The sequence below is a fragment of the Propithecus coquereli genome, unplaced genomic scaffold (genome assembly GCF_000956105.1).
Source record: "Propithecus coquereli isolate 6110/MARCELLA unplaced genomic scaffold, Pcoq_1.0 Scaffold12, whole genome shotgun sequence".
NCBI lineage: Eukaryota > Metazoa > Chordata > Mammalia > Primates > Indriidae > Propithecus > Propithecus coquereli.
The window spans coordinates 10019722-10041451 of record NW_012136080.1 but is presented as its reverse complement, the minus strand read 5'-3'; the positions used below and the strand labels follow the sequence as shown (position 1 = coordinate 10041451).

General features: G+C 38.3%; 1 protein-coding gene across 2 annotated transcripts in view; it reads right to left on the bottom strand.

Annotated features, from left to right (window-relative positions):
* TMEM108 (transmembrane protein 108) overlaps positions 1-21730 on the bottom strand; it is a 325722-nt gene that overhangs the window by 149862 nt on the left and 154130 nt on the right. Inside the window, exon 3 of one of the 2 annotated variants that reach the window (XM_012663638.1) lies at positions 1181-1266. In XM_012663638.1, coding sequence (XP_012519092.1) covers positions 1181-1220 — 40 coding nt within the window. In that variant the 5' untranslated portion in view covers positions 1221-1266. The remainder of the gene's footprint in view (positions 1-1180; positions 1267-21730) is intronic. The other variant, XM_012663643.1, reaches the window with a different exon arrangement.

The window sequence follows — 21730 nt, the reverse complement described above, 5'->3', positions numbered from 1 at the left end:
TATAAAATCCTATTTATCCTTTAAATGTCTCCTCTCCCATCAAGGCAGAGTTAATCATTCCTTGATGACATTGCTTCTTCAATCTGTAAAGCCTTTTCTCTAACAAAAAAACTTATCACTAAAAAAAAAAGCAACAAACCCACAGTCCCATAGAACACATGGAGAAAGAACACGAGAGTCCCCATAACTCTTGGCGACTTTCCACCGGGCTGAAACAGGCTGACATGATATGTGTTTCAGGGATTAGAATTCAGCAGAAGAAATGAGTCAATTAAAACACCCAGCCAGAATGCTGTCTTTAGATAAAGTGCTTTGCACTGGGGGTACAACATAAACTGAATTACTAAATTCTAAGGGCTGACTGGTGATTTGCATCTCAGTCTCTATTTTATTCATTTCATTTTCTCAGCAAAAGCTAACAAGGAGTCACTCAGTCTGGGAAAGATAGGTACTTCATTTATCTCAGCAAGAACTAGAGAATGAACTCCCAGTTTTCTAACTCAATGGTTTTGATTTGACCCGGAGTGGGCAATGCCTATTGTCCCAGGTGGGCCAATGAGAACATCCAACCCACCAACTGGTATTGGTTTTTACATTCCTTCAGTAGCAGTGCTAATCCCAAAGGATGTACAGTCGCTAAATGGCAACTGGTGCTTTGCGGCATAATCTCCAAAATGCAAGAGCAACATGCAGAAAGTTATAATTGAACACTCTATTTAACTACAAAAACCAAGAAGTCACATTTTCACCACTCATTATTTGAGAGCCATGCATAACATTTCAAGCCAAAGGCTGCACAGTCACTGAATGGAAACAGGTTCTGTGATAAAATCCAGAAAACACAACCTACCACTTCATCCCCACGACAAACCTATAGAAGGTTATACTAGAAGATCACACGACCAAGGGCAATCATGTTTTTAACACTCATTTTCAAATTAACTACACTTAACATGTCAATTTGGAATTATTATAATGGAGTCTGTGTTACAACTGATGTCCAAGGCAATAGAATGACTTAATGCTTGATACTTTACTTAGATGAAGCAGAAGGAAAACTCACTGATTTCCCACACTGACCCAACCCTGGTCTTCCTCCTCAAAGTGTGCAAGTTTCTGACACTCAGCAAACAATAACTTTAGTATATTTTAGGAAAAAATATATGCAGTTTCAACTTACTTAACAGTTGGCAATAGAGGGCCTGTAAACTTCTCTTCATGGTATCATCTGGTCCTGCTTATCCTCCAGTTTATTCATGATTCTGTCTAGGAAATTGAGAGAAGAAAATTGTTACATCTGAGGAACATAATTTAATAACTAGAAAGAACCCCACTCAAAATGATCGTGGCAGTAAAACCTAAAATACCTGAACTTTTAAGAGAAAAAATCTTGGAATGGATATACAACAGTTTAATTTACAATGGTCTGTTATAAAATCACCAGTGAATCAACTGGTCAAATCCTGAAACTATACACCCTGATGAAGGAAACTCATATGGGAAGCTGGCAAGTGAGAAACGGGATTCAGAACTTTTGAGACCTTCTCATGAATCTCTCCTGAATCTCTAGCCTTAGAAAAAGAATTAAAAAATTTCTTTTCCAATCTTATTTCTGCTAAAGTGCTCACAAACAAAACAAAAAACCAAACCAGAAAGCTTGAAATTATACTATTTTAAATAACTTTTCTATTATTTTCTAATTACAAGGATACTTCCAGTATGGAATATTTGAAAATATACAGAAAATATAGCTAAGAATAAACTAGAAAATACATATTACCATTATTCTACCAATAAGAGGTGATTATTGCTCACATTTTGGAGTACCTCTCTAGCCTTTTGAATGTGCACTTATATTGTTATGTTTCATTTTATGGATTATACATTTTAATTTTTCTCCCTAGCAGCAGAAACATCTTTCTGTGTTGTTACTATTACTTTACTGCTTTATTTTAAATAATAGTATTTATTTATTAATATAATTTATTTATAGTTTATCACATAATATAATTTGTATAAACATAAATTTTTATAGAAATATAAAAATATGTAATTTATAATAATTTATTAAAAATAGTACTTATTTAAATAGTATTTAAGATAAATTCCTGGAAATGGAAACACAAGGACACAGTTTAAGGCTTATTAAATATATTGCCAAACTGCTCTCATCGATACTATATATTAGAATAACCATTAGACTGCAAACTACCCAATGAGGGAAATTTATAATTTCTTCTCCTCTTTGCCAAGCAAATAGGCAAACATTCTATCCCACTGATTTAATTTGAATTTTTCATATTTATTAGTCATTTGTCTTTTAAAAAATTTTAATTCGCATTCTTTAACCACTGTCTACTGGCATGCCAGTTTTTCTCATGACACCCCAAGTGGAACTGCTTTATCTTAAAAATTTTTTTATTGAGATATAATTCATATATAAAAATTCAGTCTTTCCTGTGTACAATTCAGCAGTTGGTAATATATTCAAAAGTTGTCCAACCTAGTTGTCCATCACTACTACCTAATTCCAGAACATGTTCACCACTCTAAAAAGAAACCCTCGTGTTCATTATCAGTCACTCCCCATTTCCCCCTCCCCCTAGACCTTGGCAACCACTAATGTATTGTCTGTCTCTATGGATTTGCCTCTTCTGAATAGATTATATAAACAGAATCACATGATACAGTCTTTTGTGTGTGGCTCTTTCACTCAGCATAATGTTTTTAAGGCTAATCTATGTTGTATAACATGCTGGGGTTTTTATTTTTCCTGTTTTTTAAAGAGACTCTCTCTCTCTCTCTCTACTCCCCCCATCATGGTTAGAAAGGCCTTCCTTAGTCCAAGATTATATAAGTTCTTTCCTATATTTTCTTCTGGTATTTTTTATTTCATTTATTACATTCTAAATATTTTTATATTCTTATATCTCTTTCTGGACTTCGTGTTATGTTTTATTTTTCCATTTGCTCATTCTTCCACTAGAATAAGTGTTTAAATTAAATCTGTGGTAGAGTTAGTCCTTTATTATTACTCTTCTCTTTAGGATTTGTCTTGTTGTTCTTTGACTTTAATTTTTTTCCTCCCAAATTAACTTTAAGATCATTTTATTAAATTCCAGAAAAAATATCATTAGGATTATAGTCAGAATTATCTTCTATTTGCTTTATTTATTTGGGAGAAATTTGATGTCATCAAAATCCAAATATGGCAAGGAAGAAAATAAATATTTTAAAACTTGTTGCTCTGGAAATCAGAAGAATATTTTCCAGGATCTGGGAAGTGCTCTTTTTTGGAGAAGGAAGTGAAATAGCTAAACGACTTTGGTTAGACAAATTACCGCCCCCCTCACCCAGTGTGATTTGTATGAGTAAGAGAGAGAGAAAGAGATAGCTAAATTGCTTTTCATTATAAAATAACAGGAGGTTTGAGTTTCCAAAGTCTAGGGCTAGGAAAAAGGAGTTAAAGTTTCTAGAAATTGGAAAGGCTGAGGAAATGATAAGAGATATTGAGGGACAGGGAAAGAAAGAGACAATTCCAAAAGATGGCAGCAGGTGGGACCTAAGAATAAAGGATAAAGTGAGGAATTCCCCACACAGGATGCCCCATTAAGTTTAAGATGTCTAATATTTAATTTTCCATTTCCTCTTGTTTTATGCTGTTTGTATTCATATGCTATACCTGTATTCCTTCTCCCCCACAATGCTTATCCACTATTAGTGTTGTCAAAACCTCAGTAAAATCTGGCACAATATAGACTTGTATTGGTGGTGCTTGATGGGGCAAAGAGAGAAAACACTATGCTCCAACCCAAGGGTGACCCAGGAGACAGTCAGAGGCAGCAGCCCCAGGAGCCATAAGCAATGGTTAGCAAGTATCTATGGAGTGTTTAGGGCATGGTAAACAATCAATAAATGTTTATTAAATAAACAATGAATGAATGAATGATCAAGTAACAGGAAAACAGAGAAACAGTTGTAGTTTATAACAATCAAGGAGAACATAATCCCCCCAATCATCTCTGGAAATGCTTAAGAATTTTTGAAAAACTTCCCATAATACATGGAATAGATCCATTTTATTCAGCTATCAAGAATCAACTGATTCTATAAATCTGGGAGAGTTGGGATCATCTGGGTTACACAGGGATATCCCAGCTACAAGTATCATATGGATGACTATTCAAAATTAATCTTTATTTAGGTCTTTTTGTGGATTTTGTAGTGTTTTTCCTTAAGTTCTACAGTCTCATCAAATTAATTCCTAGGCATTTTATATTTATTTTTTGCCACTGTGATAGAATTTCTGTTTCCATTATATTTTCTAATTGCCGCTACATGAAAATGACTGAGTTTTGTATATTAATTTTGTGACCTAACTGAACTCACTTACTGTTCTAATAATGATGGTTTCTCAGCTGAGTCTCTTGGGTCAATTGTGCTGCTTTGGATAGATGGCAAGCCACAATTAGATTCCATAAAAAGCCTCTTTTAAACCATACAGTAGAAAACATTAATCGCATCAGTCTCGTCCTTAGGGAATTTAGGAGCTCGAAGGATGACAACTAATTTCTGGGATGAAATCCTAAAAAAGTACAGAGTTTTACAGCCAAAAGGACTGAGTAAAAGAAAAATGACCCACCAGGATTAAAGCCCACCCCTGCAGAATCAACCAACAGGTCCACCACAGTAGTTCCAGGCTCTAGGCCTGACCCCATATACCCAGATACCAGAGCCACCAGCTGCTGACCCAGGCACCAGAACAGGCTGCCTGAAGACTCCAGCAGCAAACCTACCCAGGGACCATGCCAGATGGCCTCCCCAGAATCTGTGGACAGACTCACTAGTGAAGGGCTTTCCCAAACAAAGCCAGTCTTCAAAGACCAGAATAAGTCCATACTTCTTCAAATGAATAGGCATAAATGTATGACCACAAGGATCAAGAACAATTGGAGAAACATGACACCACCAAAGGAATGAAATAAAGCAGCACTGATCAACTTTAAAGAAATGGAGATTTATGAACTGCCTAACAAAGAATTCAAAATAGTTATGTTAAGGAAGCTCAGTGAACTTCAATAAAATGCAGGGAAATAATTCAATAAAATCAGAAAAACAATAAATGACCAAAATAGAAATTTAGCAGAGATTGAAATTGTTTAAAAACAACCGAACAAAACCCAATTCTGGAGTTGAAAAATACAATGAATGAAATGAAATATGCAATAGAGAGTGTCAATAGCAGAACTGATCAAGCAGAAGAAAGAGTTTGTGAACTAGAAGTTATTTGAAAATTACAGACAGGGAGAAAAAAGAAAAAAAAATGAAGATAGCTTATGAGATTTATGGGGCAGCATAAAAAGAACAAATACTTTAATTACAGGGGTTTAAGAAAGGGAAAAGAGAGACAAAGGAACAGAAAGCTTAAGGAAATAGCAGCAGAAAACTTTTCAAATCTGGGAAAGATATAAATATCCAGGAACAGGAAAGCCAAAGGCCTCCAATGAGATCCAAACCAAACGAGACTACACCAAGACATATTATGATCAAACTGTAAAAATTCAAAGACTAAGAGAGGATCTCAAAGAGCAGCAAGCAAATAAAAAGAATAACAGAAAAGAGAGTTTCAGTAAGGCCAGCAGATTTCTCAGTGGAAACCTTACAGGCTGGGAGAGAGTGGGATGACATATTCAAGAGGCTAAAGGAAAAAAACCCTGCCAATCAAGAATACCACACTCAGCAAATCTGTCCTTTCAAAATAAAGGAGAAATAAAGACCTTCCCACACAAACAAAAGCTGAGGGAGTTCATCACCACCAGAGCTGTCATACAAGAAATACTAAAGGGAGTTCTTTAAGCTTAAAGAAAAAACACTAATTAGTAACATGAAAACATATGAAAGTATAAAACTTATTGGTAAAAGTAAACATACAGTTAAATTCAGAATACTCTAATACTGTAGTGGTGGTGTGTAAATTACCTATATATTCAGCATAAAGGTTAAAAGTCAAAATTATTAAAAATAATAATTGCTACAATAATTTGTTAAGGGACACACAATGTAAAAAATGTAAATTATGATATCAAAAACATAAAATGTAGGGAAGTGGAATAAAAGTGTAGAGTTTTTTGCAATCAAAGTTAAATTGTTATTAGTTTTAAAAAGCCTGTTATAATTGTAAGATGTTTTATATAAGCCTCGTGGTAACCACAAAATAAAAACCTATTGTAGATAGATGAAAGATAAAAAAAGTTTCCCTTGATGTGTAGGGAAATACTCCCACACCTTTGGTGTTAGAAGTGTTGTGTAGAGTGGTGTGTGAGTAGAGGAAAAACTTTTTTTTTTTTCCTTTTACAAAGTCCTTGTCTATCAATACCTTGAATGTAAATGGATTAAATTCTCAAATAAAAAGACACAGAGTGTCTGAGTGGATTAAAAACCATGATCCAATTATATACTGCCTACAAGAGACTCACTTCACCCTTATGGACACACATAGACTGAAAGTGAAAGGATGGAAAAAGATATTCCATGCAAATAGGAATAAAGAGAGCAGGGCTAGCTATATTTATACCAGATAAAAAGTTTAGTCAGAAACTGTAATATGAGACAAAAAGAAAATTGGATATCCATATGCAGAAAGAATGAAATTAGACCCCTATCTCAGACTATACAGAAAAATCAAATCCAAATGGATTAAAAATTTAAATATAAGACCTGAAACTGTAAAACTACTAGAAGAAAACACAGGGGGAGAGTTCCATGACATTGGTCTGGGCAATGAATTTTGGGATATGACCCAAAAAGCATAGGCCACAAAAGCAAAAATAGACAAATGGTATTACATCAAACTAACAAGCTTCTGCACAGCAAAGGAAACAACAGAGTGAAGAGAAAAATCTATGGAATGGGAGAAAATGTTTATAAATCGTTCATCTGGTAAGAGGTTAATATCCACAATATATAAGGAACTCAACTCAACAGCAAGAAAATAATTCAATTAAAAAATGGACAAAGGACTTGAATTGACATTTCTCAAGAGAAGACATACACATAGCCAACAGGTACATGGAAAAAAATGCTCAACATCACTAGTCATCAGGGAAATGCAAATCACAACCACAATGAGATATCACCTCCTACTTGTTAGAAAGGCCATCATCAAAAAGACAAAAGATAAGTGCTGGAAAAGATGTGGAGAAAAGGGAATCGTGCACTGTGGTGGGAATGTAAATCATTAAAACTATAATGAAAACAGTATGGAGGTTCCTCAAAAAATTAAAACTAGAACCACCACATGATCCAGCAATCCCACTACCAGCTATATATCCAAAGGAAACAACCAGTATGTCAAAGAGATATCTGTGCTCTCATGTTCACTGCAGCAATATTTACAACAGCAAAGATATGGAATCAACCTAAGTGTCCATCGATGACTGAATGGATAAAGAAAATGTGATATATATACACAATGGAATACTATTCAGCCATAGAAAAGAAGGAATTTCTGTCATTTATGACAGTGTGGATAAACAGGTAGGATATTATGTTAAGTGAAATAAGCCAGGCACAGAAAGACATCTGATAAGAGAAAGACAAAGACGGTATAATCTCACCTATGTGTGGAATCTAAAAAAGTTGAACTCCTAGAAGCAAAGAGTAGAATGGTTATTACCAAGGGCTGGGGAAGAGGAGTTGGGGAGATGTTATTTGAAGGATACAAAGTTTCAGTTAGACAGGAGGAATAAGTTCAAGAGATCTATTGTACAACATGGTGAGTACAGTTAACAACAATGTGTTGCATTCTTGAAAATCAGTAAGAATAGATTTTAAGTGTTCTCACCACAAAAATAATGTGGGGTAATGCACATGTTAATCAGCTCAATTTAGCCGTTCCACAGTGTATACATGTTTCAAAACATCACATTGTACATGATAAATATATACAATTTTCGTCCACTAAATTTTTTTTTTTAAAGATAAAAGAAAAAGGAGAGAGGAAGATGGTGAAAACATCTGATGAAATATATAGAGACAGTGGCAAAGTTGGGGACCTCACTGATTATTACCATAGGGGAAACAAGGGGGATGTACGTAGCCTGGACCACCCCTTAAGGAGAATGAGCCTGACAGAACCTTGCCTCTCCCTTGGGTTCAAATGGAGCAGTCGTTTCACTTGCACTTAGGAGGGGTACTTCTCACTTTCATAGAACACTAAAAATGTTCCAATTAGAAACGTCTATATAGTAGGAAAATAGCAATAAAGAGCCAGATGAAAAAGCTCTATGATATGCAAATTGATTTGAAATGACAAGTTCATGGAGAACGAATATGGAAGAATAGTCTGGAAATCTTGCGGGGGGGCAGGAAATAAAACAAGATAGGGTTGGGGGGGGACTGCTGGCCCTATCAAACATTAAAACATACTGTAAAGCCTATACAATTTAAAACATTTGAAATTGGTACATGAACAGACCCAATGATATGTGGAAATTGAGGATATGATAAAGGCAGCATATCAAATCAGTGGGGAAAAAGAACATTTTAACAAATTCTGAGATAACGGTTTAGCAATATGGAAAAAGGTAAAATTGTACTCATTTCAAATATCATACACGAGCATAAATTCCAAATGCATCAGACATTTAAGTGTAAAAAATTAAAGTACACAAGTACCAGAAAAAATACACGTCAATTCTTAAATTACTTGTTAGCAGAGAAGCTTTGCTAATTCTGAATCAAAATCTAAAGCAATAAGGAGAAAGATTGATAAACTTTATTACACAAAAAAAATCTACAATGAAAAAATACAAAGTAAAAATACAAACGAAAAACTAGAAAAATATTCAACAGGCAAAGGGTTAATATCCCTAAATTTCTTTGTCATTTCCAAGTCAATACTTGCAAAGCTTTCATGGTCATTTGTGGACACGCAGGGAGTGGTACCAATGCACACGTTCCCAGCTGAAGGCGAAAAAGGAGATGCTCTGCCTTTTAGTTTTCAGCTCTTGTACTGTAAACAAGTGTCCTTTCCACAGGCTATTTAGTGCCATTTTTTTTTTTTTTTTGCACTTTTGTGCTTTTTTGTTGGTGATTTTTCCATTAAAAATGGATCTGAAGCATAGTGCTGAAGTAGTCTAGTGTTCCTAAGCACAGGGCAGCTGTGATGTGGCTTTCAGAGAAGATAAGTGTGTTAAATGAGCTTCATTCAGACATGAGTGATATAGTGTTGTTGGTTCTGAGTCCAATGTTAATATATCAACATCTATTAAATATGCTGTCTTTAAACAGAAAGGCACGTAAAACAAGGTTATGTATTGATCAGAGGACAAAAATGTGGGAAGCTCACAGGAACCTAACCCTGGATTTCCCTTAGGAGAAATGGTTCCATATTCTCTAATTCAGTGCTCATGGGGACTTATTAATAGACCATAACTCTATGAATAACAAGAATTCACTGTATTTGAACTGAGATTTAAAATATTCTGTGAGGCAAAGAATGACAATAACCAACAATCCAGACCAACAGTAGAGCTTAGACAAAACTGAACAATGGCTTTCCACCATCTTCTTCGGACAAGGGAGGATGTGATTAAGTTGGTGGCCAACATGCCTTAGAGTACCCTTGGAGAAAATAATTAGGCGGGAGAGGACTAGGAGAGTTGACATATAGAATATAAACCTCCCTTTGGATCTAGTTCCTTGAAGCAGGGAGGCGAGGACAGAAGTGACAACATTACAGACCTGTGAGAAAATGTGGAGAGGAACGTATGTCTCTGTTTTACATGAATAGAGAAACACAAACCCCAAGAAGTAAAGGTGTTTGCTCACGATCAAACCAGCTATGTGCCCTTGAGCTAGTTTCTTGGCCTCTCTGCTCCTTGAATTCCTTATTTGTAACAAGGGTGAGAATGATGCTAGGAATGATGCTAGGAATACCTGAGACAGGCATGGCCCAGTGCCTGGCACACGGTAGGTGCTCAAGGCAAATAAGCAGCTATCACCCAATTAGCAGAATGCAAAATATGCCAGATAGGCCAGAACTCACAAACTCTCCCTCAATTTTGCTTCCCCAAAGCCAGAAATGAACCAAAGGTTTTGGGCCACTCTCTAGATAGCCCCTGCTGTTAAATCTAGTGTCTTCTTTAAATTAGATTTATAAGTTACTTTTAGGGGTATAAATTGAATTTTAAGGTTCTTATTTGTAATTTATACCTCTATCATCTTTAAAAGGAATTTAAAGAAGATTTCAATTAGAGGCAACTGGTACAATAGAATTATTAACCTGTTGAAGCACAATAATGACTTCAGAAATAGATTCAAAATAACGTGGCCAAAGGGGGAACTAATTTCACCATAAAATGGAATGGGACAATACATTTTCCTAAGAGCTTCCTTGCTGCATAAACATAAGTACATTTTTTATTTTGTTCAGAAATACAAACCTTTTCTGCCACTAACTTCTAGGAAAAGATCATTAGACAGATCTTTTAATAAGCGTTAGCATCCTCAATAGCAGTTTTATAGAATACGAATATCCGTATTGTGGCTACTCCTTATCAACCCACAGTAAAAACTAAGGTCATTGTGCTAAGTAGTAATTCAGGGAAAGCATTTCACTGAAGCACAGCACCATGGTGGAGGGGAAAGAACCAGGCAGGCCTGCCACTTGGTACCTCTGCTATGTGACCTTAGGTGAGTTACTTAATTTTTCTGGGCTTTTCAGCTTTCTCATCTGTAAATGGGACTGACATCTAACTCAGAGGATTGCTTAGAGAATTAAAGGAAGTAAAGCACCTACCGTGTGCCTGGCACATCGTGTCTCTCTCCTTTTCTCCTGAGTTAACTGGGTACAGATATTGCTGCTTTTGGTTATTTGGGGAAAACAGAAGGAATGGATATTTAGAAGTTATCCCAGGACCTGAGCTGCTTCCTGTCGTATCAGAACAACGGATTACTTCAGGAAGGAAATATGAAGGCTTCTCAGGCTCACCCATAGCATGAATCACAAATGAATGCTTGTGTCCCCAGGGCTGGGTTTGGGTTGTAATGGTATTTTTAGTCAAATTCTTTGGATACAGATGATTTACATGTTAAATTCAGGAATATCCTTCACTTTCATAGAGAAATAGATGTTTTCTCTCATTTTTCTTGAAAACTGTGGTACTCATAGGCTATCTTTTCAAATTTTTACACTTTTGTACAAGAGCTATTTCACTCTCCCCAGAACTTATGATCAACAGTGTGAGCCCAATTACAGCGACTTGTCACTTTGTCTCAGTTCTGGAAGTCATACAGAGGAGTGGGTACTATAGTCAACTACAAAGCAAAAGAAAATAAGGAGTTTTGGCTCCAGCCTACTATAAGCAACAAAACAGGTCTTTTCTCTTTTGCTTTTCTTAAACGGAAAATTATCTTAAAAATTCTTCCCTTAAATTTTCAAGAGAAACCAGAAATCCAGACATTTAGATGGAACCTCCCTATTTTAAAATATGCTGGCAATTCATTCATGTGGGCCAAGACTACAGCCAAATGGAAGAGGACCGTGTACTTTCTGATTTATGGAGACTTCCTAATGCAGAACCTGCGTGGGCACTTTTCTAGCAAGCTAGGGAGCAGAGTGCAGATCCCAGGAGAGCACAGTCCTGAGGGAGGAGCCAGGACAGATCCCTGTATTCCAAGAGTCCTCCAGCCAGGCTGGGGCCAAGGCTCTCAGTAAACTTTAAGGGGGGGGGGGAACATCCTCAGTGGAACTCTTTTCTCTCTTCCCCTTCATATTTCCCTTTCTGAAAAATAAAAGAAAACATAGGAGGCTGTCAGATCCACTGAGATGCTGAATTCCAAACAAAAGGGCAAAAACTATTCCTCTTCTGCTAAGGAAAAGCCTACAAAAGGGAATCAGTTAATGTGGGTTCCGCTGGAAGGCTCAGGAGTAATTGCCTGAGTGCTCCTCAAGAAGGGCAGCCGGGCTCTGTTTGCGTTTGTTGAGGGCGGGTGTTCTGCCGTCCACGGCCACTGAAGTCAGCGATGGGGTAAAAACAGTACCAGGAGTTTGACGCTTATTAGAATGACACAGACCTCCTTCCTCCGGCATTAAAGTGTATTAAGACCATTTATCTCATTTGAGGAGACAGGAAGGTGCTTGTGTGAGGTGAAGAATATGTATCACACTTCCCTTTTTATGGTTTTGGTGTTAAAGACTGAGTATTGAGGTCAGGGAATTAAATGATCTTGTAGAGATGCCAAATACTAAAGGAGTATGTTCTATCATTTTGACTGCACTGCTTATGAAAAAGATTATTTCTTGTCCACAGCAAACTCATTCGTTTTTCTTTTTCCTTTTCCAGTGCCTGAAAAACATCTTTAGAAATTGAATTTAAGGACCTGAAAAACATGTGTATTTCCTTTGGGCAGCAGGCATTTGTCCTAAAAGATATGCTGATATTTTTACAGTGGAAAGGGAGGCAACTCCATATGAAATAGGAAAAATTCATACCAGAATGTTTAGCATGTGGAAAGAACATTTAAACCCAAAAGGCATGCTTTGAAGAGGCAATACATTTCAGTATGAAATTATGCACAGTATCATAGTCATAAATAAATTTTAATTTTTACATTTAACCCCAAACTCTTTCCCTTCCCCTTCCCCATCTTTAGCTCTCCTCATTCCACTGAATCTACATAAAATCTTCTTTAATTCTTGAGCTAGTATGAAGACAGTTTTAATATGCAGTTCTAGTTTAATCTTTCAAAATACGTCATTTACGTCAAGTGGTTCTACAAGATAGGCAGTCTGTTGAATATACGGCTGTAACGAAAATATAATGAAATGAAAACATAGTAGGCAAGAGGGGTTTGGGCCAATATAAAATGGCCACAACCATCACATGAAGAGTATGGAATTCAGGTCACTGTTTAGACTCGAGCAGGAAAGCTTAGTCCCACAGTGAAGTTCATGATATTCCAAATACTTCCGACGAGTTTCATTTATTCTGCCTTGCTCCAGGGAGCATGAAAAAAGTAATACATTTGACCTCACCTGTGAGGTACTTAAATAGCTTTATATGATTATGTTGATGATACTACCTTGCTTTGATAACTAGAAGGGCTAGAAGAAATATCTGGAAATACCAAGATTGGTGGTTTCCTAAATGAGTTGATGGTCAGAAACTATTTTAAAAATAGATTCCTAGGTTTTTCCCTTAGGAATTCTAATTCCTAGGTTCTGGAAGGGGGCGGTTTTAAAAGGCTCCTATAATGGCCATCACAATCAGCCAGGCTTGGAAACCAAGAACTAATCTACCAACAGTTCTTAAGCCTGGCTGAACATTAGAACAATGGAGGAACATGCCAAAGCCTGAGCCATGCCCCATCCCAGATCAAAGAAGTTGGACTACCTGAAGAAATGAGGGAAGCTTCCAAGTGATCCTACTGTACAGTTGGGTCAAGAACCAGGGATCCTTACCCCAGCCTCACAGAGTACTAGAACCACAGTGAAGCCAGGCCCACTTATCCTCTTTCCTGAAAGTGGCAGTTTTATGAGAGATGGAGGAGGTGGGATGGTAAATGAAACCACATTCGTGAGTTATATTCAAAACAGAACAGGAGTGAGTCAGTGTTTCTTAAATATTTGGATCCACTGCCTTTCATGCAATTCAAGTTTTAAGCACATGAGCCCTTGGTGCTCTTTCACCCAATCTCTGGCTTTGACAGAGATGATCTCACTTGTCCCTGCTCCTTGCTTCATCGGGATGGCTGGAAGAATAAGGCAACAATGACTATAAGGGATACAAGAGATCCAGGGAAGTGAAGATGGTGTGGGAAGCCACGTGCAGATTGAGAGCTTGGCATGAGGCTGAAACCACCCTCATCTCCAAATTGTGGGTTCCCTGGGTGTAGTGAATGTTCCTTTTCCTGAAGACTGCACTCACAGAGGAAACAGACAGAGGCCGCCAATTCTGAGTGGAAGCAACAGGAGAGAGATTACACTGAAGGCACCCCCCCTTCTCTGCCAGGGACCACAGTGAATTGCACAGACAGAAGCAGGACAAGAAGATACAGTACACATAGCAGGGAGCCAGGAGATCCATTTCTTTGAGTGCCACAACTTAACAAGCACTGTGCTAGTAGCAGAGGTCGAGGCTGAGAATAAAAAGAAAGGAGACATGTTTCCTGTCCTCAAGGATCTTGCAGTTTAGCAGGGGGAGAGAATATCTTGTCAAAAGTCACTATAGCCAGCTTTGTCCCTACTAGCTACATTAGAAAACTTATAACAAATTAGAAAATGTTTTACCCTTCTTGAGTCTCAACGTCCCTATCTGTAAAACAGGTATAACACCTACATTGCAAGGTTGTTTTGAGACTAAAATGACATAACACATCCATGCAGTCTGGAACACAGTAGAAGTACAATAAACAAGTCCTATCTCTTCAGAAGAATGACAAATGATGTCTTCCAGAGAGCAACAGGACAAGGTTTTTGAAGGAGGTGGAATCTGAGCAAACCTTAAAGGTTAAGAAGGATTTTGATAGGTAAAGAGGGAACAATGCAAAGGCACAGAGGTAGGACAGTGAAGCAGGAGTTTGAGAATGAGTATAACAAACAACAGAAGATCTGCTACTGGCTGCTGTAAAATTCCTCATCAATGCAGTTTTGGGTATCATGTGACTGGCTCTCCAGCTTCTGAAACAGAGTTGGGCCAAAGTTCGTATCTTCTGGGGGGAGGGAGGGATACATTCACGAGGGGATAAGGCTGAAATGGAGGCTGGGTCCCCAAAGCTCAATCTTCCGAGATCGATATAATTAAATAAATGCCTACCAACCACGAGATAGCTGGAGAGTCCCTGTCCTGGAAGCCCAGCCAGCTTCACGTTCCAGAGTCGTCCCCATCAATGTTTACATGGCCACCACTAGGTGGTGCCAAACCCAAGTTTAAATCTGGATAGATGTGGACCCTGCAGCTGGATCCTCAGAATGCTACGCCTGAGGTAGGCTGGCTTTCCTCATTCCATTGACTTCACAATGATGTAACCACATGGTTTACACCAGTGGTGCTCCAAGCGTGGTCCTCAGACCACAGCAGCACCCAGGAACTTGTTAAAAGTGATCAGGCTCTACTCTAGACCCACTGCATCAGAAACTCCAGGAGTGGGACCCAGCAACCTGTGCTTCAATAAGCCCTCCAGGATGAGTGCTAAAGTTTGAGAACCCCTGCTTCACACAAGTGAATTTCTGGGCCCCATTTATTATGCTATGGCAGAGTTTTACTGTACAACTGTGACCTCGGACAAATAATTCACATCTTTAGAGGACCAATAAAAGGAAGAAAGAAGTACTGGAGCAGAAAGACCCATCTCCGAGGTCCCTTTCAATTGTAAGAGACTATAATTCATCAGTTCACCAGTGGGGGAAATGTTTACAGTTCATTAGTTCAAACAAATGGGTGATGTTGGCATTTGTGGTTCTTGTTGAGAGCATTTAGTGTGGTGTGTTTGAATTCTAATGGCTAATTTAGAAATGTTACCCATCTCCATTATTTGACTTCTTAGGCTAGTAATGGTAATGTATGAGTAACCTCATAAAGGGGGGAGATTAAAACATGGGCTTCGTGGGAAGAAAACCAACAAAATGATTGCAATGTATTTCTTGTCTCTGCTGTCATTACAGGCAACCAGTAAGAACTAGACTTTTCACTGAATTAAAATTCTAAATACAGGCAGCCAGAATTGATTTAAACGATTAAATCCTGGAACAACTACTTTCAAATAAACCTCTCATCCAGAACCTAAAAGACTTAACAATGACAGCCAATACTTAAAGGTAAATCAAACATGTAAGCCATTTCTGCCTTGCAAATCAGCCCAAATGAGAGGTCTAAAATTCAGAAGTCTAAAAGTTGAAGAAAATTGAGCTATACCTCAAAGAAATAAGACTGGGGATGAGCCTGGAATTTAATAAACAATTAGCCATCTGTTTTCCAGTGCTGTCCCTATATAAGCTGTTGATACACACTGAAACTTAGATGTAGGCTTTATAAATTAACATGTAAGTTCTGCAGAAATGTGTGTCTTGACTGCTGCTGCATCCATTGTGCTTAGAATAAGGCCAGGCACACAATAGTCCTTCAATATAATGGTTAAATAAAAGCCTGAATGATCCTACAAAATTGATGTAGGTGGTGCTGTCCAACAGAAATGTTCTGTGATGACAGGAATGTTCTATAAATTCTATTATACTAATACAGTAGCTTCTAACTTGCAGGTGCCTACTGAGCACTTAAAACATGGCTAGTTTAATTGGGGAGCTGAATTTTAAATTATAATTAAATTTAAAATAGCTACAAGTGGTAAAGGGCTACCATATTGGACAGCACAGTTAATAAAGGCTGGAGAAAATATGTGTATGTATGTGTGAGAGGCAGGGTTGGGTGAGAACAACAAAAGAAATTAAAAACAACAATGATTGTGTGATGCAGAACACTCATCTGTCATTTCTGACCCTGTGAACTGGTTCATGTTAGAGCAGATTGGGCGGGCAATGTTTCCTAGGCTCTGGATTCTTCCTGCTTTCCCTTCAACCCATTAAAGGCTGTGGCAGCAGCTGCTGAGGCAGGGAGGACTGTGTTTCAGATTCGAGGAGGAGAGTCTGCATTCCTCTCCCACAAGGGACAAGGTGGTGTTGAACCCATGTATGTCACAGCTGGAGGGAGAGTGACTGCAGGACACAGGGAAAGCAAGTGCCTGCAGAAGCAAAAGCACTGAGGAGCTCAGGACTCCGCTCCTGTGTGAGATTGCTTTCTGGTTCAGGCATTCATTCATTCAATTATTTTCATTCATTCAAATATTTTCCAATGCTAAGTGCCAGCCCTGTTTTTTTAAATTTTCCTTTCGTAGGAGACACTATACCAAAGACTGACCCTTGGGATTGAGTTGGGCCTTGAGGTTCGTGGGCTTACCACAACATAGAGGAAATCCTAGGGATAAAAGGCTGCTTTGCAAAATGAGCTGATTAAATGAGCCATTTCACCTTTACTTTAAAAAAAAAAAAAAGTGCCCTTTTTTTCTCTACTCAATCTAGTGAAGACTGCTTGTCATTTATGTGGTGTAAGGTCTAAAATGAAGGCTTAGTATTATCCACCACTAGGACATTTGATAAAATCAGGAGGACATCGAATGGCCTAACCTCTCACGTTCCCTCCCCGCTCCGTTCCCATGGATAAAATCCCCCAGCCAAACAGTTCTTCTTATCAAAGGGACCAGGCACAGTTCCTGCTTATCCCTGTGTGGTGTTTTGCAGTTCCCTGCCAGCCAGTGGAATTATTCAAACAAGCCAATCACATCCTCCTGAGGGAACCAGGGGGCATCCTATCCTCTTGATACTACCAACCTGCCTCCACAGCCCCTGGTTGTTCATGCTGTTCCCAAGTACAATCCCAGGTGGCCCTGCATGGTGTTCAGCATCCTTCTCTCTGAGCTACATGTGACTAATAAACTGCTGTTGACCTCATCTAGCCAGTGTTGGGTGTGTGTTTGTCCACTCCACAATCCTCATAACCTGAGGGCAGGAATCCCTCCCTCACCAGTGGGGTGAACTAGATGTAATTAAAACAAGTTGTACATGTTTTTATAAACTCTTCATAAATAATTCATCAGTTGCTGATGAGCCAGATATCATTTATCTATACTTAGAACAACCCCTACCCTTCTCTTGTATCTTAGGGCCATGAAACCTGAAAACTACATGTCTCAGAGGCCTTGCTGTCAGGATTCCCATTAGATTCCACCAATCAAAGACACTTGTGGGACATTTGAAAGATGACAGGGAAAGAGAAGCCACTATTCCTTCAGTAGCAGCTGTGGAACAGTGATAGACAAGAGATGAAAGGTCTTTCTATAGGCTTCTAAGTGTCTACCCGAGAACCACCCATTTGAGTACTAGGGGAAGGTAAGGCCTTTAGTGGCTACTTACCTATGGGTCCTTCATGTCTGAGTTTCTGAAATTTGCTACAGCTGAAACCACTGCACCTGGATCATATCCTCTGTCTTCACCTCTGGTTTCAGCCATGACTGCACAGTTCCATGCAGCCTCAACTCACCATGATGGCAGCATTCTACCGCAAGTGCAGGCTACACATCACCATTTTCTGTTGTAGGGTACCTCCAATGTTGCAAGTGCCATGGGAATTAGCTTGGTCCACATACACATGTGCAGCTCAGAAATACAGGGAATTCATATTCCTGGGGGCAACTCATGGGAGCCAACAGATAAATCCTTTTACTTTCCATACTTTGGGAGGACAATTCTGGAAGGTGCTCTGCTGCTTAGTAGATACTGATAGAATCAAGCCCCTGCTTTCCTAATGCAACCTCTATAACACATTCTATGTTGGCCATTCCTCTTTCCCCACTCTACCACTGCTGATCCCTGGTATCACCTTCCAAATAAACTCCCTTGCCTCAGGCTCTACTTTGGGAGGGTCCAAGCTAACACAGTAGTCCTTTATGGTCTCACTCCTCCAGCCCTCCAAACGTTGTATAAACCTTTAATTCCCTGTATTAAAATGTTTCCTAGGCCTCAGACCTAGAGTGGCTTCTGTTTTCCTGATCAAACTATGATTAATATACTGTAGTTATATAATAGTCTAGTCTATATGTTACATCATTTCATTAATCTATTACTCTGTGAATGGGATATTAAGCATGTCTCCATTATTTTACTTTTGTTATCATCAGTACATTGATTTCTATGGAAGACACTACTAGTTGTTTTACCAATAGCCATTCTCTCAATTTCTCTTACTAACAAAAGCCAATTTTGGTTAACCTGACAATGTACCTGACACAACTCTTAATTTCCTGATCTCCCTTGCAGTTAGGGGAGACACAATTCTGGCTAATGATAAATGAACAGAAGTCTATTTGGGATTTCTGGGTAAGTTTTGTCTGTCCTCCTGGTCCTTTTCTCTTCCCACCTGGAACAATGGCATGTGATAAACTTGCTACCCTGCAACCACAAAAGGACAATGAGGACAAAAGTCACGGAAGGAGCTTAGGATGTTGATGGCATCATAGAGCTGTCTCAGCAGCCCTAAACATTGGTCTTCTCACTTCTTGTTATGTGAGAAGGAAAAATGTCTGTTGTGTTAAGCTGCTGTAATAGTCTGATGCCACTGAGTATAATCTCCTACCCAATGCATTGCATATCTTTAACTTTAAAATTATTTCCTCTGACTAGAGTCCCAGAAGGAAATCGCCATGTCAAAAGAGGTATAAACATATACCAATTTCTGATACATGTTGCTAAATTACTTTCCATGAGGATTACATCAATCTACATGGCCACCATCATCATTTGAAACTACGTATTCTGGAAAGGAACACTGTATTTGTTTCTTAATTATCTTGCTAACTGGCTTCCATTTTTATTAGCAATCTAATATTCTACTGACAGGTTCCAAAGTCAGAGGCTACACAGTGATAAAAAGCTCTTTGGGAGCCCTATTCGAAACATGTTGGTATTTTGCCCATTCAACAAAAGCAGCACAGGCTGGGTGTGGTGGCTCATGCCTATAATCCTTGCACTTTGGGAGGCCAAGGTAGGAGGATTGCTTGAGGTCAGGAGTTCAAGAACAATCTGAGCAACATAGTGGGAACCTTTCTCTACAAAAAAACACAAAAATTTAGGTGGGTATGGTGGCACACGCCTGTGATCCCAGCTACTTGGAGGCTGAAGGACCGCTTAAGCCCAGGAGTTTGAGGTTGAAGTGAGCTGTGTTAATGCCACTGCACTCTGGCTAGGGCAACTATCTCGGAAAAAAAAAAAAAAAAAACAGCACATATGATGTTATCCCTACAGTGATTGCCTCCCAAGCTATCAAGACAGTCAGTGGGACCTCCTTCAAAGAGAATTCTCCCTCCTCCAACTAGACTACAGTGGTCGAGGAAGACATAGAGATGAGCAGATGAAAAATGAAAAGATGACAAGGAGACCAGTGTGGCCAATAGCTTACCACGTAAAGGATCTGCTTTATCTGCAAAAGGTGGAGGGAAAGGTTGAAAAGTCCCCTCATCATTCCAAATTAAAGGAGAACTGTTAGATAATGAAAGAAAAAGGTGGGACATTTTTACCTGATTGCTCCAGAGCTATTGTGCCTGTAAGAGTAGCAGCATGAAAAGGAAAATTAAGGAAACAATGGTAAAGCGAAGACTACAACCAAACAGGGGAGCCCACTGTGGTCTGTCATGCATTGTGTCTCTGTGTTCAAAGCTCAGCTTCAGATTATATCTGAGCTCATTCCCCCCTTTATTGGCAACTGAAGAGTAAAGATCCTTGTCATCAGAACACTGCTTCATACCAGAGACTTTTGGAACATCACTCATTCATTTATTTATATTAATTCACTCACTCCCTCATTCACACTTTTCCTGCATGCCTACGACCAATAAGTGGCACACTACACCCCCTGGACTCAAAGAGCTAACCATCTGGGAGTGGTAATGACACGTACAGTAAAAATGACAACACAAAGGCACTGTAGGTTAAGAACCACAACGGAAATAGTGTATAGGGTATGTGGTATTTAAGGAGTTGAAAACAGGAAGAATTTCCTCTAGATGGGATGACTGGGGAGAATCTTACATGAAGAAGATGGCAGCTGAGTTGAACATCAAAGGGTAGGTAGGATGTCAAGAGGAATGAGATGAGAAAAGCAATAAATGTGATAGATGCGAAGTTAGAAGATTTTACTTTTTATCTTAGTCTTTCTTATAGGCCTAGGAGATCTTATACATGTTAAATTGTGTGAGCCTCAGTTTGCTTACCTTTAAAGATGAGAAATAGTATTACCCTTCAGAGATTTCTCATTGTACGTATTAAATTAGATAATACATGTGGAAGTATCCTATAGATCATAAGGAGGCATAATTAGGTGTCTATTCTTATTATGATTGTTTTTGGTATTCTTCCACGCATAGTAAATAGAATTGAAAGTTCAAACATGGGAAAGTTCAGGGTATGATTGAACAAGTTTGTTCTTCTAAGATTTACGATTATATGTAATTTATATAGCAGATAGTTAAATAGATGTTATCTATTGTCCTTTGAGATACACACACGCACACACACACACACACACGCATACACATCAAGGGTTAGTGCCCTGGGGTCGGGCACTGTATCTTACTGTGTCAGTGCATATGGTAGCTATTATGCCACATCCAAATAGGTTTCTGTAATTAAAATTTTTCCATTCTGATTATTTTGGCTATGTTGTATAGGATTAAAGAAATTACAATTTCATGAGGTGGAATTTATAACGAGGAAGATCTAAAGCCTTTAACATAGGACAGCTGCTCCATATGAGAAAGGAAGTTTGTCCCAATCCACGTTCTGTTTCACATACACCTACGTAGCCTCTCTGGCCAGTAGAGATGAAAGAACTTGGAGAAAGTGAATTAGTTTCCCTGATGATTGGAAAAAAAATTATGGGATTTCACAATGAAAAAACATCATGTGGCTTTTACTTCCTTTTTTGATGCTGATAAATTTGAACATTCAGGATGTTGATTTAAAAAATACAAAGCAGAAAAGGTAACTTATTTCACTTTGTCTAGTCCAGAATGAGTCTAGTCACTAAAGAAGAGATATAATTTGAAAAATTATTATTAATAAATTCAGAAAAGTACCCATAGCAAAACTGACATAAATATACTCTAGGAAAGTCAGAATCTC